The following is a 21,534-nucleotide window of genomic DNA, read 5'->3' as shown; positions in this document are numbered from 1 at the left end:
GACCTCCCTGTGGCTTCCACACGCCACTCTCAGCCGCACCAGCGCCGCCTCCCCCGCTGCTCCCCAGTGGGTCACGGCTGCCAGTTGCTGGGACCCCGCGTGGCTCCAGACTGACCACGCTGTTCAGGCTGTTGCTCCACACGGTGGGCACCAGCTGTCACTGGTATATACACTGTATGCCGAGGCGGTCGCGACACAAAGCACAGACCACAAGCGGTCTCAGATGGCAATTCTTTATTATCGAACATGGCTGACCTTTTATAAACTTTCTAATTGTTTATACTTCTTCTACCCCAACTACTGGCCACAAAAAAATCAACATAACACCACTGGTGAGCAGTAACAGTGACTTTAGTTAACTTTCTAAAAATACTTTGTCCGTCTGCAGTGCTCTCCTTATCTTTCTTCAGTTCTTCTCTTCTCTCAGTCTCCTTGGTAGCAGCCTTGGAGAGAGCTCTTTAACAGCTTCTTCTTGCCTCTCAGCTTCTTTTCGCTCCTTTAGCTAACAGGCCTGCTGTAAGCCCCTTCCACAGTAATTCATCCATGAGGGGCAAGAAACAAGTAGAGCAGAATAGGATTAAAAAGTCTAGTGACTAATTAGAATTGGTTAAAGTCTGACAGACCTTGAGATGACACCAAAATTAAGCATCCTAGAGTGTAGCCTACAGCACACTACTCGCATTTCTATATTCAGGAAACATGTTTTCTTCCTTTTACGCTGTCTTAATTTAAAAGCTGAAAGATTCAAGAGGAATTACTACATCCTCCAATGAGTCCATGAAGTTTCCTCTCAATGATCTCCTTAGTGTTACTGCAGTCTACTATTCAAGTATATGTGACAACTGTCACAGTAATCTCATTAAAAATGTGTACTTTGTTCAAATAACCATCACAAAAATCAGTCATAGTAAGGCAGATAAGACAGAATCAGTATTGATATTGAAAATCTATTATGGAAGCCGAGAAAGGCAGAATCCAAAAACTTCAGAAGTGTGTATATAATATACTCATTTAGTTGAAAAAAACTAATACATGTTTATTAGAAGAAGTTTGGGGTTTTTTTAAAATCTCATTTTTTCTACTTTGGATAGCTTCACCTCCCCAGTCTACAAATTATTTTTGCTGTATTAAACTAGTGAAACAAGGATATTTAGTCTAGATTTTTAAGTTCCAGAAGGAAGTATTATGCAGTGTTACAAATGAAAAGCTACGTTAGGTTCCTAATTTATCAGTAAAATACCTAACTGCAGAATGATATCAGCAAGAAATTCTATTACTCTGGAAGAGCGGGGTGATATGTTAGAGAACTCTACCTTTCCCGACACTGGAGAAGAAGGAGTAGCACAGGCGTTGGAATAGCTACTGCTGTCTGCAGGCTTCACTGAGGACTGAGCGGATCTGTCATCTGAGAATTGTCTGGAGAGCAAAATGTCTTTTTCTTTGTACTTCTTTGGCTGGTGGAGTGCAGGAGAAGTAGATTTCACTGAAACCCTACAAAGGACATACTTTGAGTTTCACAAGCAGTCACTGAAAATTTACATCGACCTGCCAGCCTACTGCATGACCACATGTATTACAGCAACTACAAAATCTATTAAAGCCTAACTAAAAACTCATACTGACCATTCATTGCTTTTTAATGCTACTGTTAAACTTCTTCTGCTACTTCTCAAACATCACAATTCATGGACAATATTCCTGACTGCTCTCTCCAACAGCAGCCCCAGGTATGAAATACTTCTCTTTGGGACTACAATGTAGCATACAACAGTATAACACCTTCAAACTGTACTTCCGCTGTTTCCACCTCCTATTACTAGCAGAAACTTAAGTGATACTTGTATACATAAATTGCAACCTCCAGTGAGCAGAAGACCTCAGCATCTTACTTTTCAGCATGAGAGAAGTCAGACAATTCTGTTTCTGTTGAGCTGTTTCTGCTGTTGCTTGACATCCATGTAGATGCCAAAGGAAGTTCTTCACAAGTCACAGGCCTTGGTCTCTGGCCAATTCCTGAAGGCTGCTGTAGACCTGCAGACTGTTCTTCAGCACTCAGAACAGCTGTAATTGCTCTTACAGTTGTTTCATCAACCTCAGACCACAGCTTAGAAGGAGCTCGCATGCGACGCAGAAACAAGCTGTGCCACTTCTGCCTGAGTTGCAGCAGCATACCAGCAGCCTGCAATAAATTCCAATTCTGTTAAATACTGATGAAAATTAGATCACACAGGTAAGAGAACCCTGTCTTTTCCATATCAGGCAGCACCTGGCATTCTAATATAAACGGGGCCCACAATTAAAGGCAAGACTAAGGTCTTGGGGAAGGGGAATAATCCATATTTAAATTAAGATGTTAATTTGCTTTCTTTTCCTTGGGTGCAAGGTAATTTTGGAAACATTTCATTTAGCTCGGTAATAAACTTAGCTTTGTATTGTAATTCCACAGACCTTTTTTTTTCCTTCTTATCTTTCAAGAAAACCCAATCCTTTCATGCTTTATGCCCTTCCTCTCAAATCAGTCTCTACTCATGCACTCTTCAGTCATAGTTGATGGAAAAGAGCTCTAAGTGATATTTTTCTTACATAGACACCTGGTCAAATGTGATGACTAAATTCAGAAGACTATTGTCTAATTCTGCTACCAGAAATGCTTCCATTACAATAAATTAAAAAAAATCACTCTTCTGGACATGTCTAGGAGAGAGAGTATTATTATTAGAGTTGGTAAAGTTGTGTGTTTCATGACCCATAAACTGCCTCCTACCACAGCCACAGCTCCTCAATGACATAAAGACTTCTATTTCAAAGAGGTTTTGAAATTTATCCTTCCAAAATCTGACAGCAACTTTCTTTCAGCAACTTCAGCTTCAAGTGCTCCTTTTTTGATCCGATTTTGGTTATCCTCTCAAAGAAAGAAGAACACAATATGCCAATGTGACTGTTCTCTCAGCTCCTGTTCAGATTTTGGCTATCCCAGCTCGTGCTATGGCCTGATGGAGCACCATGCAGGCAGGACAGGAGGCCAGAAGGAGCAGAAGGGCCCTTATGCAGTCACTGTCACCTGCAGCTTGCTGTCCCTTGCAGCCATTATCTTTTGTCTGCCAGTCTCTTCAGAATCTGCTGACGTGTGGAAAGGGACAAAACTGCCAAGCTCAGATATAAAACATCATACTGCCCAGAAAGTTTTTGAAACAGACCCAACAGCATCTAGATTGCTGAGGCTTTCCTGGTCCCTTTTGTGAGAGACAGGACACCCACATCAATATGGGGGAAGAGGGATGAGCACTCTCAATGTTGACTTAGGTGACTAATTATTCTCTTTCTTTTTGCTGACAAGTAAAAGAATAGAAAGGTACGGGTGATAGGTGATGAAACACTGCAACTTGGATGTTGAATACACGGATTCAGGCGACAGACAACTCTGTGCCAAAGGGGATTGAAGCCGTTTAATTATTGATGAGCTTGTGAAGTAAAGGTTAAATCACAGAGTACCTAGTTTGAGAGACCGAAATAGACCATGACATTCTTGGAGAAAATTCTTGGCTACTCAAATGTTACAAAAACCTTTTCACATCTTTTTACAATTCCTCTACATGAAGCAAACCCAGGAGTAATTTCTTACTTACTTCAGGGTCCAGTTTGAGATGGAGCCCTTCATCCAGCTTCAGCAGTGCCAGATCAGCAGATGTCTTGTCCTCCATCTCACTGTCGCTGCTATCATTAGATACCCCTCTCCCTGAATTAAAGACAAGAGGTGCATTAGCATTTCCATATTTTTTCTACTATTATTTCTACACAAAAACCCGCATACTACGGTATTACTAGCAACAATGTTTTTCCTTCTAAAACTGACTTTAAATGTAAACATTTGTAAAACTACCTCTTCTTTTCTGCAAATACACTGCAAAGTCTTTGCTCCAGATAGCAGCAATCAAGCCAGACCTGCTGAAGGTCCTACTGTGTAAAAACCTGTATTGATATGATGTGACCCAACTCATGTACCTTCACCAGTATCCACAGGCCACTATACAACTTTTGCCTAAAGCTGTTTGCAAAATCACACATGCCTCTATTTCCTAGTAAAACAGCAGATCTAAAGAGCTAGTAAGAAAAAAAAAAAATCTATACATATAGCTATTAATTAGGATTCTTTATTTTTCTTAAGTGCAATTCAATCAACATGAGCACTACTCTAAGGTTCACAGTTTAAAAGCAAGACAGGAAAGCTCTAGAAATAAGTTGGACTTTTAGTTTGATTCAAACTATGACAACTAGAAGCAGTTATTTTTGCTTCCATTCCAAGAGGACTCAATGTAAATCAGAAAAAAAGAAGGAAATTTCTATATATTCTCTATTACTCACAGTTAATAGTACAGTTAACTGAAATTAAAAATTATCAGTAGAACATGTCTTGAAAATGTATGTGTTAGCTAGAAGCAACATGACGTGTTTGCCATATTGATTGTTTCTAAATTATTCTGTTTGAATAATCTGGTTCAATGTATCAAATAAAGTAGTCTGTAGAAAAAGAACATGCATACTACACTTCTCAGTACCAGTACTACAGTTCTCATTAGACACTGTGGCTGTATTCTTTCCTTACAAACTATACTACAGTTTCTGAGACCCTACAACTGTGTAATTTATGGACTTGAATATGTAAGGAATCCCAAAATGGAGAGATTTATTACAGAACCAACAAACTCTTCCTGAATAGCTGCAGGAATTATAACAGCACTATTTTCAGAATCAGCCAATACATGTATTAAATATTACTGAAAAATAAGTTTTCCATGTCACACGCTGATGTATAGCAACGGAAACATCCCAAATCCAGACTCCAGTGTACCTCGAAAGGATGAAGATGCCTGCAAGGCATTACTTGGCAGTCTGGCTGGTCCACAGAAGAGGGCCACCGTGACAGGTGTCACAACAGAGCAGCACCTGATGTTTGCTGTCTTGTGAGCTCTCGTCATTTCATCATATATAAGCCAGTCTGTAGGGAGAGCCTGGATGGCTGCAGCTTGTCCATTTGCTGGGGCAATCTGTGCAAGAGCAGGTAAAACCAGGCTATTATACCCTCTACCTGTAATTAATGTAAATTTGAACGTATTTCTCATTTTATCCAGAGACACTATGGATGCCTCAACCTGGCAGTGCTCAAGGCCAGGCTGGGTGGGGCTCTGAGCAACCTGGACTAGTGGAAGGTGTCCCTGCCCGTGGCAGGGGTTGGAATGAGATAAGCTTTAAGGTCCCTTACAACCCAAACCATTCTATGATTCTGTATTTTGAGAACTAAATACACATACAATTATATACATATAAAAATATACATGCACATAAAAAAGCGTGAGAGAATTCAACCAGATTCATAAATTATCCTACCATGATAAAACAAAATATTTTGCTTTAAAAAGAAATGTTAAATAAAAGTTTCAGAGAAAAACTTGCTTTTAAGAATAGGGATCATTATATCTTTAAAACAATTTTATAGCAGGGCAGTTTTTTTGTCATTTTGCCTTGTTCCATCTAGAGAAAAGACTAATTGAAATGATGGAAAAATGAATCAACTCCAATTCTATCAGCTGGGTAGAACGGTATTTTCTAAAGCTGTAGTGTTAAATGCCTATACTGCTTTTAAAGTACTGACAAATAGGAAAAGACGTTTCTAAAACACGTGACAGATTTTAGTGCCCTTTTTTTTGAACTATGAATTCAAAGTGTCTTTACCTTTTTATACTGAGACTGACCAAGAACAGAGGTAGGATGAAATCGCACTTTCGTCTCCTTTGATTCCGTCAACACCAGGCTGTCTCTGTCTACATGCACAAGATTGGGATACATCCCGGCCACTAAGGCACCTTTAATTACAGCCCAGTTCTCAGAGTTAGTATTAACATCTCTAATATCAGCTCCTCCTCTGGCTCTCACAAAACCTGACAAATGAAAGAGACAAAACAGTGCCATGTTAGCTTGTGTTTGGTTCTCAAAAGGAGTCAGAAACTAAAGGTGAAATAAATGACTTCTTTGTTGCATTTTTCACCACTGCCAACCTTAACAGCACCAAGAAGAAACCATTACACTGAAATCCTTCCTGATAAGGGGTTTCATACTAACACAGAATACCACTATTTTGTACAATATAAAGACATTTCCTATGGGAATAATTCATTAAAACATGAAATGCAGTGGCATGTGGAGATGAGGGTGCTTTCAGTTAGATCAGCCACAATTCCTCATCTGCACCATACCCTGCATGAATGTGTGCATGAAGGTGTATTTCAAATTAAGGAAAATTACACCAGTGGACACGATTTTTGTTACAATTTCTATATGCTTGACTTTAAAACAATGTTAAAATTGTTTCCAACTTCTCTACCTGAGGCTCTAAGCTGGCCAAGCACCTGTGTTCTCATTCCTGCAATGGTTTCCATTGTGGCTTGGGATAGGAAGTGCTTTTCACAGAAGGCTCTCTCCCAGCCGTCACTGCGTGCCTTCTGCCATGCCTGAAAATGTTTTTACATTTGCCTATTAATTTGAATGGCTTAAACTAAAAACTGCATTTTTTTAAAATATTACATTTATGTCAATAAAATGAATGCAAAAGCCACTCTAAAAGTTAATGTATCAAACCAGATTATTTTTTCTGTTCAACAATTAGATTCTCTTTATATGTTCACTACAGTGATGATTATGTCAAGTTAAAACAATAAATAAAGATCATTACATTAAGATCATGATTCAAAGTTCAGTGTAGTAGGATGCAAAGAGGCACATTGTTGGAACATTCAAAATTTTATAATGTTTGAAACAAAACATACTACAAAAACGGTTCCCTCTTCTGTGGACCAGCCAGACTGCCAAGTAATGCCTTACACAGGAAAGGCACTAGGCAAAAAGAAAGTCTTCTCTGAGCACTTAATCACAGTCCGCCGCCACTCTACATCCAACTGGTGCATCTGCATTTTGCTTGAATGTGCTGTGATTAGTACTCTCTGAAATGAAAGACTACCTGGAAAGCCCTGAGCAGGGCCATGTGGTCACTGAACGTTCCGGCAGCAAAACGCTTCCTGCACAGCACGGCTGCACGCTTTTGGGAGGCCAGCGTGGGCAGCACAAAAGGGTCTTGGCAGGCAAGAGCACAGGCAATGGTCAGAACAGGATCCAGGCACTTCAGAACTACAGCATACAACACCATTTTACCGAGGTGTGGCTCTACAGGTAATTCAGTGAGGTGATAACCAAGCTCAGTGAGATCTTCCCAAGGGTCCATGGCATCTATGGTCTGTTCATAAACAAACAAACAAACAAATAAAGGAGAGGGGGATGGGTACAGTGGACAAAATCAATTTACAGTGAAAGCAGAAAGGATGTGAATAATGGACATTAACTAGACTTGTTTCCAAACACTACAGAAGCAAGTCAAACTATTAACTGAGACAAGACTTTGAAGCACTCTCTTCCCTTGACATGGAAAAACACATCCCTACACACAAAATGAAAACAGACAATAAACAAAACTTCAAAACATCCTTAAGTAATTAAAAACAGCTTCAGTACAAACTGAAGTCAGTAAACTGCTACACCACAAATTTGGGATCAAACACAATTACAATCTAAACCTATTCCTTTTCTGACCTTAAGCATATGCACAGCATTTCTCACAGTTACAGCAGGCGGAGGATCAGGCACTTTCATAAGAAAGTCTACAATTGGACAATTAATTGGAGCCAGAATTTTTGTGTACAAACAGATCTCCTGCAAGGTAAAAGGCAGAACAAAAAAAGATTACCAAGATTTGGAAGCAGCCGCCAAACACATGATTTGTTGCAATTAATAGTATGGTTTGAGGGCATTGTATTTTTTAAAGTTATAGTTTCTAACTGAACATGCACCTGAAGCGGCATTCTTAGAAGTTCTGGAGATTGAAATTCCAACATATTCTGAAATCGGAGCCTGCTGAAGAGACGAAAGCAGACTCCAGGCTGACAGCGCCCAGCCCTTGAAAATAAAATATGGAAGGTTGTGAAAATGAGGATTTCTTTCTAAAAACAAAACCAAAAGCCAACAAACAGACACAGAAACTCAGAATGGAAAGAAGAGGCAGTACTATGAAGAAAGTGTTGTTAAGTCACACACAAAGTGAGAGTTTTCTAATCATGAAGTATTTTTGAGAGTGTGGCAATTTTTTACTGTAATTTTAACCCAACACTGAGAAATCTGGAGGAAAGAAAAACAAGGCTTATCTAATGTAAAGTGCTGTGGGTTTTTTGCTAACCTAAGACCAGTTCAAATCTCAATCATCCTTTGTTGTGAGGAACCAGTTGCAAACTTTATTGTTTCCCCTCACATCCCCTAAACAGAAGTGATGCTTGGAGTAAAAGGTAGAATAAAGATGAAGTAACTTGTGAGTGAATGAGAGACAGCAAATTCTCTCAGTCATATACATCTATGTGCATATGTGCAGCTTAATGCCAATATGATTGATTAAACAGGCATTTGTTGCTACATAAACTTCTGAGCCCTCACCCACAGTGCTGGGAAGAATATAATCATGGCCTGTTAAGTCATGGATAGCTTGGAGAAAGTGAAATAGGCAGTCCTCTGCCGACAGACATGATGTGAAAACACCCCACTGGACATTGTGACTGCTGGTGCTACATGGGAGAAAGAGGAAGGAGAACAAATTAATGGGGGGAAAACAACCCAGACCTTTGGGAAATGCCTGAGCGTCACTTTTCTACAACTTGGGAGATTATTCCAAGGAAATACATGCTGACGCCTACTCACCTGCAGAGAATGAGTGTTGGCCACTATGCAACACAACACTGGACTAGGCCAGAAACAGCTATTCTGTTGTGTGCTTTATTCTAAACATAAAGGACTGTGGATATCTGCAAAATGGAAACCACTATGAGGCATTTATTACCTGCCTTTTCTCTGGATAGCACTGGCTTTTGAAATCCACCCCATTTTTACCATTGTAACACGACTCAGTGCATCAAAAGACTTCTAGAAAAACAAAGAAAGGAATGCAAACTGAAAACTCAATAGGGTACATGAAATACAAGTTACTAGTTATTTAGATTACCAACAGAAGTTTTCTAAAAAGTATGAAATAGTAATATATACAGCAGCTTCTGACACAAAGGTACCTTCTCAATTTTGAGTGAATTAATGAGGGTATCTCCTTTCTAGTATCTTAATGCTCCACAATTTTTGAAATTCAAGATTTTAAAGGTTTTTTAGACAGATAGCTTACAGTATTTGTCTTAAAACAAATGCATGTTGAAACTTTTCAGCAAGGACTGTTGCCTGACAGGCACTAGCTCTCAGCTAGTAAAAACTTTTTTTTACTTTACTGTAAAGTCATAAATAATAAAAAAAAAAAAGTTCTCCAAAATTTATGCACTGTGTGTTTTAGAATCACACTAGGAAAATTTATGGCAGTCCTACCTCTTTCACCTTGCCTGAGTCAATGACAAACACCACATCACTGACTGTTATGCTGGTTTCTGCAATATTAGTAGAAAGAATCTGCAAAGAAAAAAACCCAAACCACCAAAACTGTAATAACTGTAAAAGCAATGGCAAAATAGGTCATTGTGGCATTGGAAAAAGTCCTCTAATACTTGCAATTTTGCGAATGCCAAAAGGTGGACTTTCAAGCACTTTCTTCTGGTACAAAGTCTGCATACTTGAATGAAGCATGAAAACTTGGTATCTAATGCAAGACAAAAGGAACATTTTAAGGATCCTTAAAAGGAGCAATGAAAAGCCACAGCAACTAAAGGTTTTACCTGTGAGCATTATCAGTGAATCTCTTATCATCGAAAACAATGCGGTCTCTCAGGCTCACTATCTCATCATACCCAGGAAGAAATATTAAAATTGCTCCTAAAAAAGGAAGTGGGTTTGCAAAGTTAAACAGAAAATTCAAATACATATCGAATAGCACTCAGAAGGTTTTAACGTTTGTGGATTGCTGAAAAAAGAGCATGATTCATCAGAAGCCAAATCCACAACCACTGGTTAGGTATTTACCTACCTGCATCTGAACTATGACAGATGCTGTGAAGTAAGTGCATTATCAGATCCAGATCCACTTTTTCATCATCAAAACTGTGATGATAAGCTGTCAGTAGCTCTCTGTCCTCTGCACTAAGGTCACTAGCACTTTTTTGGACCAGGGAACTTTCATCCATGTTTCCAAATCCGAATGAAGCGCTGTAACAGGAAAATACACCAGAATCAAGGCTGCCCCTTCGGGTTTGCATTGAGCCATCCACTCAAACTTAGTTCAAGACCAATATGACTATTGGTCTTGAATTCTGATGTTTAAGTGTAGCAGAAGGGAATCACCATACTATTACTGTTTACTGATTTCAATGTTAACCCAGTAAAGGATGCCACTTTATTTATTAGTGTTAACTTTAGTTTTCTTCAACTTCATTGAAACACAACCATAAGCAAAGGAAAGTATAAAGATACTTCTCGTTTATCTGTTCAAGTAAAAATATTTAAGAGATACGTGTTCTCCAAAAATTTCCCACTAGCAGAAACTACACTAAGAGAAATTATAGTAGAGATAAGCTTTACAAAACACTACCTCAAGTACGATAACTGTAAGTTAATCAGAAAATCATTCTTGAATGGCCTAGTGTACACATTACTTCTGTAAATTTTCTTTAATATGCCTATTGCATATAAAAAGGATAAATAAAAACACATGACAGATTTGTTTCCAAAGTAAGCATGTGAAAAGTATAGAATTAGCAAGTTGTGCAAACATAAACAATATGATACTAAGTACAAACGTTTTTGCTGTTTATTTTTTGAAATATTCCTATTCGTAAAAAGAGGTCTTGCCATTAAGTCCAGATTTTAGACCATGAAAAGCTAAAACCTGTTCTGATTAAAAGAACAGAAACCTCAAATTTCCCATCACAACCGTTTGTATATCATATACAACTGATTCTGCAAAACAGTTACAACTGACCTGTAGGATTCCAACAGATGAACAACCTCCGTCTGTCCAAAGTGCCTAGCCCAGTCCACAGCCATCCTGAAATAGTTGCACAAGTATTTTTATTAGACTTTTCCCTTCAAAAGATGAATATGAAGAGCGCATCAGGAGAGGCAATTGACACCAGACTTTTGTACCCATTTCTGTACTGACATCCGTACTGTTATTGCTGGATCTGCAACTTCCCATTTGAAAGTGCATGAATAGGTGTTAACAGCTGTCTGACTTTTAGGTGACTACAGTTCTTTACCACAAAAGAATGTCCGTTTTACACAGGAGCAAACATGCACAAGGAAGTGAGGAGGAAGAAAGTGCCATTCCTTTAAAAAGTCCACAACAAGGTGCAGAGATCAGACCTGCCTGTTTGCAGTATCCTTGAAGTCATCTCAAAAGGTCACACCCCAGGCATAACATTTGGCTATTTCATGTCTTTCAGAAGCTGTCCTCCTCACGATGCAGTTCACTGTTTTATCTTTAAACTGCATTCCTTCCCAAGTTTTTTCAAATGTTAGTACCAAATATCAGACCCCTGGAATCCTAATTCTTATCATTCCATACAACAATTATTTACTGTACTTCCCTGTTTATATGAAGACATAATCCATGACCACAAAACCTGAGTTTCTACAGATTCACAAATATTTTTACATGCTACAATATATTTAGAAACATAACAGAAAGATCTTCTGATATGGGTAACTCCATGAAAATAGGAATTGCCAAATATTTTGGTCCAATTCAGTAGATTACAGTTGTTCTGCTAACCAGTATCTTAAATAAGACCTACTGAAACAAAGTTTATAGCTCATAATCAAGACCATGTAATTAAGAATTCAATTTAGAATTTACAGAAAACAATGTGATTATCAGGAGTTAGAAATTGTTGAGGCTGTCAAAATCTATAGTTCTTACAGCAGTGTGATAAGTTAGCAAATTAATTTAGATGTTAAACAATTTTCTTTCTCTCTCCTATATTGACACATAAATCTATGTTTTGGTTTCTCTGTTTTTACCAGCCATTAGATGATTTGCAGTGGATACTTGCTCCCATGCTGATCAACTGTTCTACTTGACTCAAAAAGCCTCTCCCTGAAGAAATCATCAGAGCAGTTGCACCAGTTTCACTGTGCCTATAATCAACTGAGAAGTAAAAGAAAAAAAAATCCAGCAAAACCAAGAGAAATGTTATTTTTTCATCTAAATATAGTACAAATATTGCTTTCAAATTCCAGCCCAAAGAGAATTTGTTTCCTCACTTTATCTCTGAAGTTAGTTCATATGAATTCTACACTGTTTTAGAAACACACTTCTGTCAATACTTCAAAACAACAACTAACTAAACAACCCATTATTTCTGCTAGCCCTACCATTTTTTCAGTCGGCATCAGAATGCAAAGGTAACACCATTTGAAACTGGAGATAAAAGTAGCCATAAAAATCTAAGTAAATTTGAGGTTGCTTTTTTTTATGTAATAACACATGAAACTTACCACTGACATTTTCAGTTAAAATAAGATTTAACAGCTGAGCAAACAAATCAATATCTTTATGCAACCAGATGTCAGAAAGACAGGAATCCATTTCTTTTACTATCCACGATTCAAGGCAATTCACATCTTTTTCAGTCTGAAGATAAAAAACAATATTGAAAGCTTAATCTCTTCCAAGAGTTGTCTTTATTCTTATACATTACCCACAAAGAATTGGAATGGTTATTTTTCCCAGCAGCAACAGAAACCCAAATATATCAGTGTAGATATACCTAACTCAGGTATCAGTTAATGCACTGATTTTGTCATATGCAAGTACGAACACAATGGCAGTCAAGCCATTTGATCTGAGGAAAAGCTGTGTGCAACCACCCTATCTGAAGAGCACACTTCAGCTAGAGCAGTTCATCCTAATCAAGTAATCTTTAAAATACGTTAATATCCTGAAAGACTCAACAGAACTGTAGAAAACAGATTTTAAATGGCTAGAATACAACACAAATATAAACATCTCTTCCGACAAAAGAAAAAACTTACCAGTTAATTAAATACTGTGTCACCACCATCATCCAACCATTTGTACTCCTCATTTGTCCTTGGAACTGATTTTTGTCTCCGAGATGTCCCTTTGTTAGTGTTATCTAGAGCTGAACACCACTCAGCAAGAGTGTTCTTCTGTTTCTCTTCTAGAATGCAAAGTATTCCCCAAGAAAGTTTTAGAGTCATATTTCTTATCCATTGTTTTCTACTAAAAAAGTTAGTTACAGCAGGTTTTACCAAGTTTTACCTATTCAACCTCTTTTATTTAGTCTAGAATGCTACTACCAGTCCAACATAAATGACATATTTAAGGGTACCCAAAGGGCGCCACTGCAAACAAGGGCTATAAAAACAAGGTAAAACCCAACACTTTGGTGTTTAAGCCCCCAAAACCTCCGTTATTCCAAACTACTGCATTCAAAGTATCTTCCTTAAGTAATCACCTTCCACACAATCTCAGACCAGATCTTTTTCCACAAATGGAATTCTGAAGACGAGTGATGCAGTCCCTGCATGTAACAACTTACTTTTCTACACAAGTGGAAGAAACCTTAGAAAACACCAGGGTCCTAACTGAACTTTTCTGACCCCAGTGATCAGAGGTGAGCACTGTGATCAATATCCAGTTAGGACTGTATGTTATAGCTTTGGGGTTTGCATTTTTAAAAAATTTTTCTTTAAATAATCACTGGGATCATTACTTTCAGTTGCCAAGAAAACTTCTGAGCAGTATCTACTTAATCAACTTAAACCCAATGATGTTTAGCTCAAGAGTGTTAACACTTAAAAAAATACATCCATGCCTGAAGAAAGCAGTGAAAAATGTTACTGAAGGGAATTTAGTGCAAGATGTACAAAATCATGCCTGCTTTAATAGCTGCACTTTAATTTGCACCCAAAGGTACAGAGCATCCTATGCTTCTTTAGTACTTATGTGGGCAGAGCCCCCAGTTATATATAGCTCTACAGCATAACAATTAGAAAAAAGATGACATTTATCAACTGAATGAAAAAAGAATGCAACCACTGAATCAAAGTGATTTTTTTTCTTTAATTGCATAAACTATTTCAAAAATGTAAATATTGAGAGCTTAAAGACGCTGTCATCTAATCACATCTCATTTAATCTCCTGACTCTGGAATTTTAACAGAAAATAATCCTGTTAACTGTTTGTTCAATCAATGATTCTTACTGCCAACCCTTACAATTAACAAATCCACTGACCTTGCTGCTTCTTTTCTTTGTACTTCACCATCTCTTTGTTTGCATACCCAGTGCTTCGTAAAATGTCCTCCAGAAACATCTCTTTAACTTGAAAAGGTCTCCCTTGGACTAAAATAGAAAAAATCCATAAAAGATTCTATATTCACTAGCTTCACTTACAGAATTAATTCTTTTAAAAAACTACCTTCACTGGAGTTTATTTTTCTCAAAACTGTACAAAACAAAATATTTCCAAAGTCAAATGCCACCTTGTTTCTCCTCAACCTCTTCAATTTTATGAAGTGTTATAGCAGGAGATGTTCATAAGATTGACAGTTATTAACTACAATTTTTTTAAATGAAAAGAAGAAAACAGCCGTGTTTGTTTAGGGTTACAAACAAGAACCTGCCATGTAAGTCTGCCATCTGGATTAAAAATGTAATTAATTAATAAGCAATTAATACAGCTTTTTGCAAGGTTCCACACAGAGACAGTACATCTTTATACTGAACTACTTTCTTTTCATGAGAAACATGTAAGAAGGCAGCCTTATTTCCATATCCTCAACTAATTCAGCAAAGCTGAGCTTTTTTTACTGAATACTTCTTGACAGATGAGACATCCCAGTGGCCTTTACCTTCTGGTAATTTATCCTGATTTCTTTTTCAACATGACTATTTTCCAGACATTCTCTGTGGACATTACAGGATGCTTTTTGCATGAAGATTAAAATCTCTACATTTTGATTTCTTGTTCCTTAACCTGACTCAGGAACACTCAGGATTTTCCTTCAGAAAGAACAATCCACAATTCACATACTTTTAGAAGCTGTGACAGAGGAAGCCTTCCAACACTGATCACAAACTCTGTGTACTACAGCGCTCCACAGCTACAAAATGTGGTTTTCTGTGGTCAGGATTTTGTCAGCCATATTGCTGAAGGAGACTCAAACCTTGTATATCACATTAACAGACAAAGCCGCTTCTTTTAATTCTTAAATTAACAAAAAGGGAAAAAAAACATCTTTTAAATTGCTATTGGCCTGTTACATAACCAGCACAAACACTGTGGTAAACTGGAGAGATTGGGAGAGATTGCCATCAGATTTTCCAACACAAATTGACCGATCTGAAAGAACAGGAAGCTGCAAAAAGAGTAAACTGGAAAGTCATACAACAATCACAACTGAGGCACTCCCTTGCAAAAAAAATTCAGAGAACATGAAATCACGTGTAATTTCCAGATTCCTGTCTCCAACAAGCTGCAAACCTTATTCAACTGGGCAGAAATTCAAAACAGAGAACTAAGCACTTCCATCTGCAAAAAAAGAAAGGAAAAAAAGGGTTCCTCCTCACAAACATTTGCTAAAATAAACCAGTAAGCAATCCCATTTCCTAAAACCGTTGAGATTTTTTTTAAAAGGCTGACATGCAGAGAGTCTACCTGATTGTCAAATAAAGCATTTCTCTTGAAAGATACTTTTCAAAACACATTAAAGTTGGACATTACTGTTGAAAAAGTAAGAGGATTGCAAGATGCCAGAGGAGGTCACCCATGCAGAAAACCTGCAAGCCAGGAGGGTGGGGCAAAAACTGCAAACCCACAAAAACCCCCCACCTCCCACACATTTACATTTTGCCTTTACTAAAGATCAGTCAAATGAAATTAAACCAGCAAAAAATGGTAACTTTTCTTTGCATTTGAATGTAGTCTAACTGCAGGTAACTGAGTCTGAACACAAAATAAGCGAAACTGGATGTCTTTTCTGAATATTTACCTAGATGAACAACTACTAATTTTCTTTAAATCAGAGAATCATGTGATCCTTTTTTCATGTGAAACCAAATCTGTCTAAGCCTGTATTTCTGAACTGAACTGGTACAGTTATCTGTCCAGTAACCAGTAACAACCTTCACAAAGCCTGAAGAGTAAGATCCTACTGGAATGCATTGATACATATCACACTCATGTAGCTTCTAAGTCCTGTATCAGCATGAAGACAGAACTTCAATAACCTCTTCCTACTTCTTCAATTAAGAGTGGAGGGGGGCAGGATGTATCTGCATTTACAGAACTCCCAGTGACTAAAACACTTCACTCTGAATGAGGTGCAAATAGTCAAGAAACAAGAAACCTGCATACAGAAGGAACAAGGATTCCTGTAATTCTCAGTGTATTAATCATGTGCCTTTACTCAGAATAATTTGCTACAGTTTAGTAAGATCTGTGAGTCTCAAGGCAGGTATACTCAGACTTAAAATCAAGACTTACTATGTATTACTGGGCAGCTTCCAAAATACCTAATGAAGAGATTTGCATCTAGAGCAGCACTAGAGAGAATTAGTTTTAAATTATTCTGGTTTTGCAGCACATCTCTCAGTTTTATTAGCAAGAAGTCGCTGAACCTATCCCTCTCATGTACTTCATCCTGTAACAAAAGGGGAAAAAAAGATGAAAAACCATCACAGATTCAGGATCACAACTTCTGACAAAAACAAACTTCTCTAAAAAAAAAATACATGTTTTGGTGGCACATTACAGAGGCCTTAAAATGTGTGAGTCTAGTTTAACTAATAGGGTTTTTTTAAAAAACTATCCATAAAGAAACTAAAACACCTCAAAAAGTTTTTATCAGCGCTGAGTGCATTGCAATGCTGAAGCCATAAACACTTTAACTTCAGAGGCTAAAGTGAATATCTGAAACCTCTCTGATTGTGTATTTGAGGCCAAATTTCAAGAAAACACCACAAACTACAAATTTTGTTTTAATAAATTCTCACTTCACCATTGATAAGCATTTAAAGAAATGTATGACACCACATAATCAGAAAAACAGGCAAATTGCTTAGACAAGTCACACACAAAGCCTGTAAGTTAAGGCACATAACTGATTAATCATCTTTTTCATTCTTCTGTTTTGATCTATATTATGAATGAAGGAAACAAGGACTCAAAATACAAAGTTTGTAGGCTGACATCAAGAATGTATAGATCATTCTCATGCTTTTTAAACTTTGATAAACAGGCAGGCACCTAAACTTACCTTATAATCTTCAGTACTTAAATCTTGCCAAAAACATTCCAGTTCCCCTTATTCAATTCCACAATAGGAATATTGACATAATCACAAATTAACAATCTGAATAATTTGCTAGCAATTAGACTCCACATTATCTTGAAAACTCTGGGCAAACAAATGGACTGAAAACCTGTATTGCTAAAACAAATGGTAAGAGAAATTCTGACACAATCACATTGAACCACATCAATGTAAGCCTCCCTAAGGATTTTCTCCTGACCACGGAAGTTCAGAAAAATTTACACTTCTGTCCTTCTCCACTCCTCCTGATTCCACACTTAATCATTGGCATGAAAATAAGACATTTTTACAGGAAAAACACAAACACACAGAAAAACACCAAACTGCACAAGACATGCATTCTACTCTGAGGACTCAGAAAGTCTTTAAAGTTGATTCAGATTCTACCAAACAAAAACACCTAAAGTGCTCAGCAAATTTAAATAAAACAAATGAGGACCTCATTTTCCAAAGCAATACATATTGCTCCACCCCACATGAAAGACCACAGGATGCTCACCACAATAACATGGGTCACAGTGGAGAGGGTGCTGTCTCCTGCCATCAGCGTGCCAAGAAGCATGTCATTAGTGCAGAATGTTACCAGTGTCTTTGGAGAAACCCTATGGATCACATCACAGAGACAACTTAGGGGGTTGCACCATTTAAAGCTGTCCATGGATCAAAAATTAAAGCAGCTGCTGACCAGAAGAGAAATTACAGTTCTCTCCTCAAAAGATTCATGCACACCACTTGTTTTTAAACTATGCCTTTTCACAGACATTTCCTAACAATTTGTAGTGCTTGCGCCCCAAAACTCTGGACAATGGATTAATTGAAAGAATAAGATTCAATTTTTAATAAATAAGAAGGAAAAGAGAACTGTGAAGAAACTCTGCATGTCATTCAATTTACTAGAAAATTCCATGTGGAAAACTAGGTTCCAATTCCTCAGCCTGTGCTTGGATATAGCCTTTGTATTTGTCTACACGTGGTAGGATGAGCCTGTCTGGACGCCAGGTGCCTACGCAAGCCACTCTATCTGTCCTCTCCATGGGCAGGGGAGAGGAAACACAACAAAAAGACTCCCAGGCTCCAGAGAAAGACAAGGAGAACGTGGGTCTCTCCCACGGGAACATGGGTCCTCCACGAGCTTCTCCAATATGGGTCCTTCCCATGGGCTGCAGTTCTCCAGGAACTGCTGCAGCACAGGTCCCTTTCCACAGGGTGCAGTGCTTCAGGAACAGCTTGCTCCAGTGTGGGACCGCACAGGGTCACAATCCTGACAGCAAACCTGCTTCTGTGTGGCTCCCTCCCCAGGGCCACAGGTTCTGCCAGGAGCCTGTTTCAGCAGAGACTTCCCAGAGGATCACAGCCTCCTTCAAGCATCCACCTGCTCCAACACAGAATCCTTCACAGGAGGATCCCTGCTGCACCACGGACCTCCACGGCCTGCTGGGCCACAGCTGCCTCACCATGGGCTGCTCTGGCACCTGGAGAATCTCCTCCCCTCCTGCACTGACCTTCCTGTGTGCAGATCTGCTTCTCTCACATGCTTTCACTGCTCTTCTTGAACTGCTGCCTCTGTTGTGCAGGTTTTCCTCCCCCATTCCCCACTGTCCCAGAGGCACTACCACCACCACAGATGGGCTCAGCCTTGGCCAGAGGCAGGTCTGTCTTGGCTGGCACCGGCTCTGTCACACACAGAAGAGGCTTCTGGCACCTCCTCACAGAAGCCTCCCCACAGCTGCCAAAGCCTTGCCTTGAAGACACAATTCATTACAGCTGACTAAATCACAAAGTCATCTGCGTGATCCTCTGGTTTTTCAGGAGGTGAAAATACTGAACTTTTACAATTCTATACCTGGGGCACAGTTAGCTGTCCCAATAAAAACAGAAATTGTCACTACTCTCTCTGGTACTGCCATCCTAAAAGAGCTGAAAAGTTCCTCTGTACTGTACTCTACAGCTTTTCTCTGGAAGACAGTTAAGAAAACCTTAAAAATTATATTTCTGTGTTACTATAAACACCTCTAAACATATCCACTCAAATTTTTTTTTGTCCACGTCTCAAAATATTGTTATCGCCCCCTTTCAGTGTTTCTCTGGAGTAATTGTATTGATTTTTCTCAAGCTGGATTTTCTGCGCTGCTTCCAGTAATTCTACCATTTTCACCTGACTCTGCTCTTCTTCTGCCAGCATAGTACTTCCATATATTAATCATCCAGCTTATTTGTGACACATCTTCACTAGCTCTTCTAATCTCTCAATATCCTTGTGAGCTTTCATGCACACATTTGAATTCTTATTGTGGCTTCGTTGTTCAAGTGCATTCATTTTCATCAGCTATGTGTTATCTTTGTTCACTCAGGCAGCACAACCTTTAGCCATCTTCTGGTCACTCATATCTCAACTGCTGGCCCTTCCCTGAAATGTCACTTCGCTACATGGTGCAAAGATGTAAAAACCCCAAACAATCCATTCATGCTCTGCTTAGAGACAAATTCATCAAGTGATACTGAAATCTCTACTTTTACATCACTTCATGTTATAAACACAGAAGCTGAAGAAGAGTAAATTTAGTCCAGACTAGACTGGTAAATAATGCTCAGCTTCATCAGTCGCATTCCAATTTTTTTGTTTTCCCTTTTATGGCTCCTATCAACTCTCACTACATAACATTTGTTACAGCATGCTGGTTTTCACACCTACCTTCAAAGCTTGCAGACCTTTTGGATCCGCACATGTTAAAAGCGGGGGGGGGGGGGGGGGGGGAAGAAGAAAGTGTAGACTTGATCTGAAAATCAGACAAGGATTTCCATGCATACACGCCGCAGAAGAAATCAACAGAAAATACCTGAGATTCAGTTCTGTAAGACAACCTTCTACATGAAACTGCAAAACACAGGAAGTAAGCCATCCTTTTCACTCTTACGTATTCCTTACCTGCAGTAACATATCCCACCTGTGAGGCTGCAACCCAAACATACTGCAGTTTCAATGTACACAAGATTCACAAGACCAACACAAGATCAACCGACACTTAGAAATACCATTAGTACCTGCTTTCTAACCGGATCTGGTAACCAATTGTCTGGCCAATCTTCTCTCTTCTTTCTGCTGCCACTCTTTCAGCCACAGCAACAGCTGCTAAACGTCTTGGCTGAGTACAAAACACACGACAGGGAGTTCCGTTCTTGTAGCAGTCATCAAGGATAAATTGAGGGATCTGTAAAGAAGTGGTTCAAATTTGCTTTTTGAGAAAGTCACAGCTTTGTTAGCACAGGGAAACCATTAACTGCATATCAATATTGCACATTGCAAAAGACTTTTCATTACAATTATCACAGCAAGCCAATCTGAATCAGCAGAAAATAAATTCCTAAGTATAACCTATTTAGGTTTTTTTAAAAAAAAAACTTACAGTGCCTCCCTCCTGCTTCAGAGAAATCCAAAAAAAAAAAAAAAAGAAAAAAAAGCCCTGTAGATAATCTCTCATTTTAACACAAAAAATAGATTACTCTGGATACTAAGAACAGAACTAGCCTTAGAAGAAAAAGGGATATACAAACATCACAGCTATTTTCCCTTCAATATTTTGTATTATTTTAATGAAAAAATGGTATCTACCAGAAAATTGTGAGGAATCATTTATGCTTCTAGTACCTATCTAGAGGCCTAGTGTTTCAAAAGCAAGAAAATGAATTGGAACAACATTTTCAATCACACAGGAAAAGGAAAGCCTTAAAATAGCATAAAAGTATCCCATATCACAAATGTTACACAATTGGCATTAGTTTAGAATAAATACTGTTATAGTTTTTATTTCATTGAAGCAACATACCTGTGTCGTTTTTCCTGATCCAGACTCTCCTATAACTAAAACAATTTTATTGTCCCTTATGATTTGGACAATTTCTTCCTGTTTTTCAAGAACTGGTAGTGACTGCCTGAAGGAATCAAACTCTGATTCCCCTCTTTTCACTGGGACCTGGGGGATACCATCATTAAGTCGACCACTTGTCTTGTTTACTTCTTTGTTTTCTGCAAAGACAAGTTAAAAGTTTATTTATGCAGACACAGAGGAAGGTCACAAAAACACTGCTCAAAAACTGTACTTAAAAATTAACATTGCTGACTTTTTATGCATCCCTGTCGGTAAAGTGACAAACCCATCACACATTTAGACGTCA

General features: G+C 38.4%; 1 protein-coding gene and 1 long non-coding RNA gene across 2 annotated transcripts; both read right to left on the bottom strand.

Annotated features, from left to right (window-relative positions):
• Nucleotides 1–527: 527 nt before the first annotated feature.
• LOC140683636 (3'-5' RNA helicase YTHDC2-like) lies at nucleotides 528–12,739 on the bottom strand. Its single transcript, XM_072926339.1, has 15 exons — nucleotides 11,000–12,739; nucleotides 10,049–10,227; nucleotides 9,801–9,897; nucleotides 9,637–9,724; nucleotides 9,457–9,537; nucleotides 8,930–9,012; nucleotides 7,896–8,001; nucleotides 7,639–7,758; nucleotides 7,013–7,285; nucleotides 6,380–6,506; nucleotides 5,731–5,936; nucleotides 4,850–5,045; nucleotides 3,627–3,736; nucleotides 1,890–2,179; nucleotides 528–1,491 (listed from the first exon to the last, which is right to left on the bottom strand). The coding sequence occupies exons 1-15, from the start codon at nucleotides 11,062–11,064 to the stop codon at nucleotides 1,221–1,223; spliced, it is 2,292 nt and encodes a 763-aa protein (XP_072782440.1). The 5' UTR covers nucleotides 11,065–12,739; the 3' UTR covers nucleotides 528–1,220.
• Nucleotides 12,740–15,280: 2,541 nt separating this feature from the next.
• Nucleotides 15,281–20,532, bottom strand: LOC140683637 (uncharacterized). Its single transcript, XR_012054831.1, has 3 exons — nucleotides 20,404–20,532; nucleotides 17,861–17,963; nucleotides 15,281–16,689 (listed from the first exon to the last, which is right to left on the bottom strand). It is a non-coding gene; the product is annotated as an uncharacterized lncRNA (long non-coding RNA).
• Between the last annotated feature and the right edge of the window lie 1,002 nt (nucleotides 20,533–21,534).

The sequence above is a fragment of the Taeniopygia guttata genome, chromosome 3, assembly GCF_048771995.1.
Source record: "Taeniopygia guttata chromosome 3, bTaeGut7.mat, whole genome shotgun sequence".
Taxonomy (NCBI): Eukaryota; Metazoa; Chordata; class Aves; order Passeriformes; family Estrildidae; genus Taeniopygia; species Taeniopygia guttata.
Note: the sequence above shows the minus strand (reverse complement) of the source record. Positions and strands in the feature narration are given on the sequence as shown.